Source organism: Cydia pomonella, unplaced genomic scaffold (assembly GCF_033807575.1).
Source record: "Cydia pomonella isolate Wapato2018A unplaced genomic scaffold, ilCydPomo1 PGA_scaffold_218, whole genome shotgun sequence".
NCBI lineage: Eukaryota > Metazoa > Arthropoda > Insecta > Lepidoptera > Tortricidae > Cydia > Cydia pomonella.
Genome location: NW_026907858.1, coordinates 3,199 through 5,000, shown reverse-complemented (window position 1 = coordinate 5,000; position 1,802 = coordinate 3,199). Strand labels below are relative to the sequence as shown.

The 1,802-nt window shown below is 36.4% G+C and overlaps 1 protein-coding gene across 1 annotated transcript; it reads right to left on the bottom strand.

Annotated features, from left to right (window-relative positions):
- Positions 1–7: 7 nt before the first annotated feature.
- Positions 8–1,295, bottom strand: LOC133533920 (uncharacterized). Its single transcript, XM_061873002.1, has 2 exons — positions 1,001–1,295; positions 8–702 (listed from the first exon to the last, which is right to left on the bottom strand). The coding sequence occupies exons 1-2, from the start codon at positions 1,150–1,152 to the stop codon at positions 69–71; spliced, it is 786 nt and encodes a 261-aa protein (XP_061728986.1). The 5' UTR covers positions 1,153–1,295; the 3' UTR covers positions 8–68.
- Positions 1,296–1,802: the final 507 nt, after the last annotated feature.

Below are 1,802 nucleotides of genomic sequence, written 5' to 3'. Positions count from 1 at the left end.
TGTAAATAAGTATTTAATATAAGTATTGATACGATGTGGAAAGAAAATAACTTTACTAAAACGTTATTTTAAACTATGTACATATATAAATTTACCTTTGCGTACTCCTTCATTACAGTCACATCTTGGTCATTGAAAGTTACAATTTTTAGTTGAGTCATAACTCTGTGAAGAGAAGGCCTTTTTGTTTCCAATATAGCGTTGAGAACGACAATAGCATCATAAAGAGAGTTCCACCTCGTCGAATTTGGAAGGACAAGTCGTCTGCTTAATTCAGCGTGAATGATATCTGCTGCTACCGTGCTACGTGATTGCTGATTCCAGAGAGTACGTGCCTTGGCTAAGGCACTTCTGTAGGGAGTTTTGAAAACAGTTATGTGTAGAGCAGCATCTGCATCTTTGCTAGCGACCAAATTGAACGTATGTGCAGCACATCTCATGTGAACTGGCAAAGTATTAAAGTTTTCTAATATCTGTTCATTGATTTCATTGCACTGGAGACGATCAGGAGCATTCAGTATGTTTTCTACTGAAATAAATTCTAAGTCATCATTTTCTTCTGAGTTTGGATTTAAAAGATTGGCAATATCAGGGTCAGACTCAGACTCTAAATCACACGATGGCAACTCTGGAAGTATGTCGATCTCCGAGCCGAATTGCACAAATGCCTTTACAAAGTTACTGCCATTATCCGTAGTAGTCCTAAAATAAAAATAAGCCAGCTTTTTAATGTATGTATGAATGTGGTTTGTGGTCTCACTTGTATACGTGCGAAAATAAAATAACCTAACCAACTTGAAAAGTTGAAAATCCCCCGACATTTACATTTCAAAGTACAATATCTCCTAAATAAAAGGCTAAACCGATTTTGATCAAACCTAGCTAAGAGCATTCTCGATCAAGCCAGCTATCAAACCAAAAAAACTAAATCGAAACCGATTCAGCCGTTTAGGAGCTAGGATGCCACGAAAAATAGTAATAGTAAGTCTATTTTACTGACCTTGTGATTTTTTTATCTATGTGAAATTCATAGTGAATATCTATCATTGCTTGGGCCAGGATGTCGTATGTATGATGACCTTTTAGGCGTATGCACGTTAATACTGCATGCATTCTGGCTCTTGTGATAGGATCTAACCAGTGAACTGTCATGCCCAAATAACTTTTGTTGTGAGCTGACCAACAGTCAGCCGTCGTTGCCACCCAATTAATTTTTCCAAGTAAACTGAAATTAAAATCATAAACAACACGTCACGTTTAAAAAAAGCTATAATAATAAATGAAAATTATATACCTACACGCATACCTATTTTATGAACCCCTAATTATTTTAACTTTCAAATAAAATTATACCTACGTAGGTTACGTAAGGCGAAATTTATCTTTTAAAAATAAATAGAAAATAGGTATTTATTTTAGTTACTTACCTAATCAGGTGTTGCTTCAATTCAATGTGTTCGTGAGTAATGCGTCTACCTAAAGTTCTTCTTGAAATTGAATTTTTGCTCGGGTTTAAGGTTTTTATCAACGCACCAAAAGACTTGCTTTCGACTACATGTAAAGGAATCATGTTTGAAACAAATAAATTTACTATACATTTTTCCACTTTGGCTTGGGGCACACCGCTGCCAGTAGCTGCAATCCCGAATGATTCCCCGATGCTCAGCTGTCGTCCCTGTTGTATTCTTCTTTTAACAGGATTAGGATTACTGCTACTTGTGCTATCATCGTCACCGTCAGAATGAGTTCTCCTTTTTGTCTTGCCCCGGTTAGAGCCCGCCTTAACAATCTCTTCAAACTGT

Coding starts and splice junctions, on each gene's coding strand:
- LOC133533920 (XM_061873002.1), bottom strand. CDS start 1,152: ATGACAGTTCACTGGTTAGATCCTATCACAAGAGCCAGAATGCATGCA. Junction 703..1,000: donor ATAGATAAAAAAATCACAAG/GTCAGTAAAATA, acceptor TTTTTATTTTAG/GACTACTACGGATAATGGCA.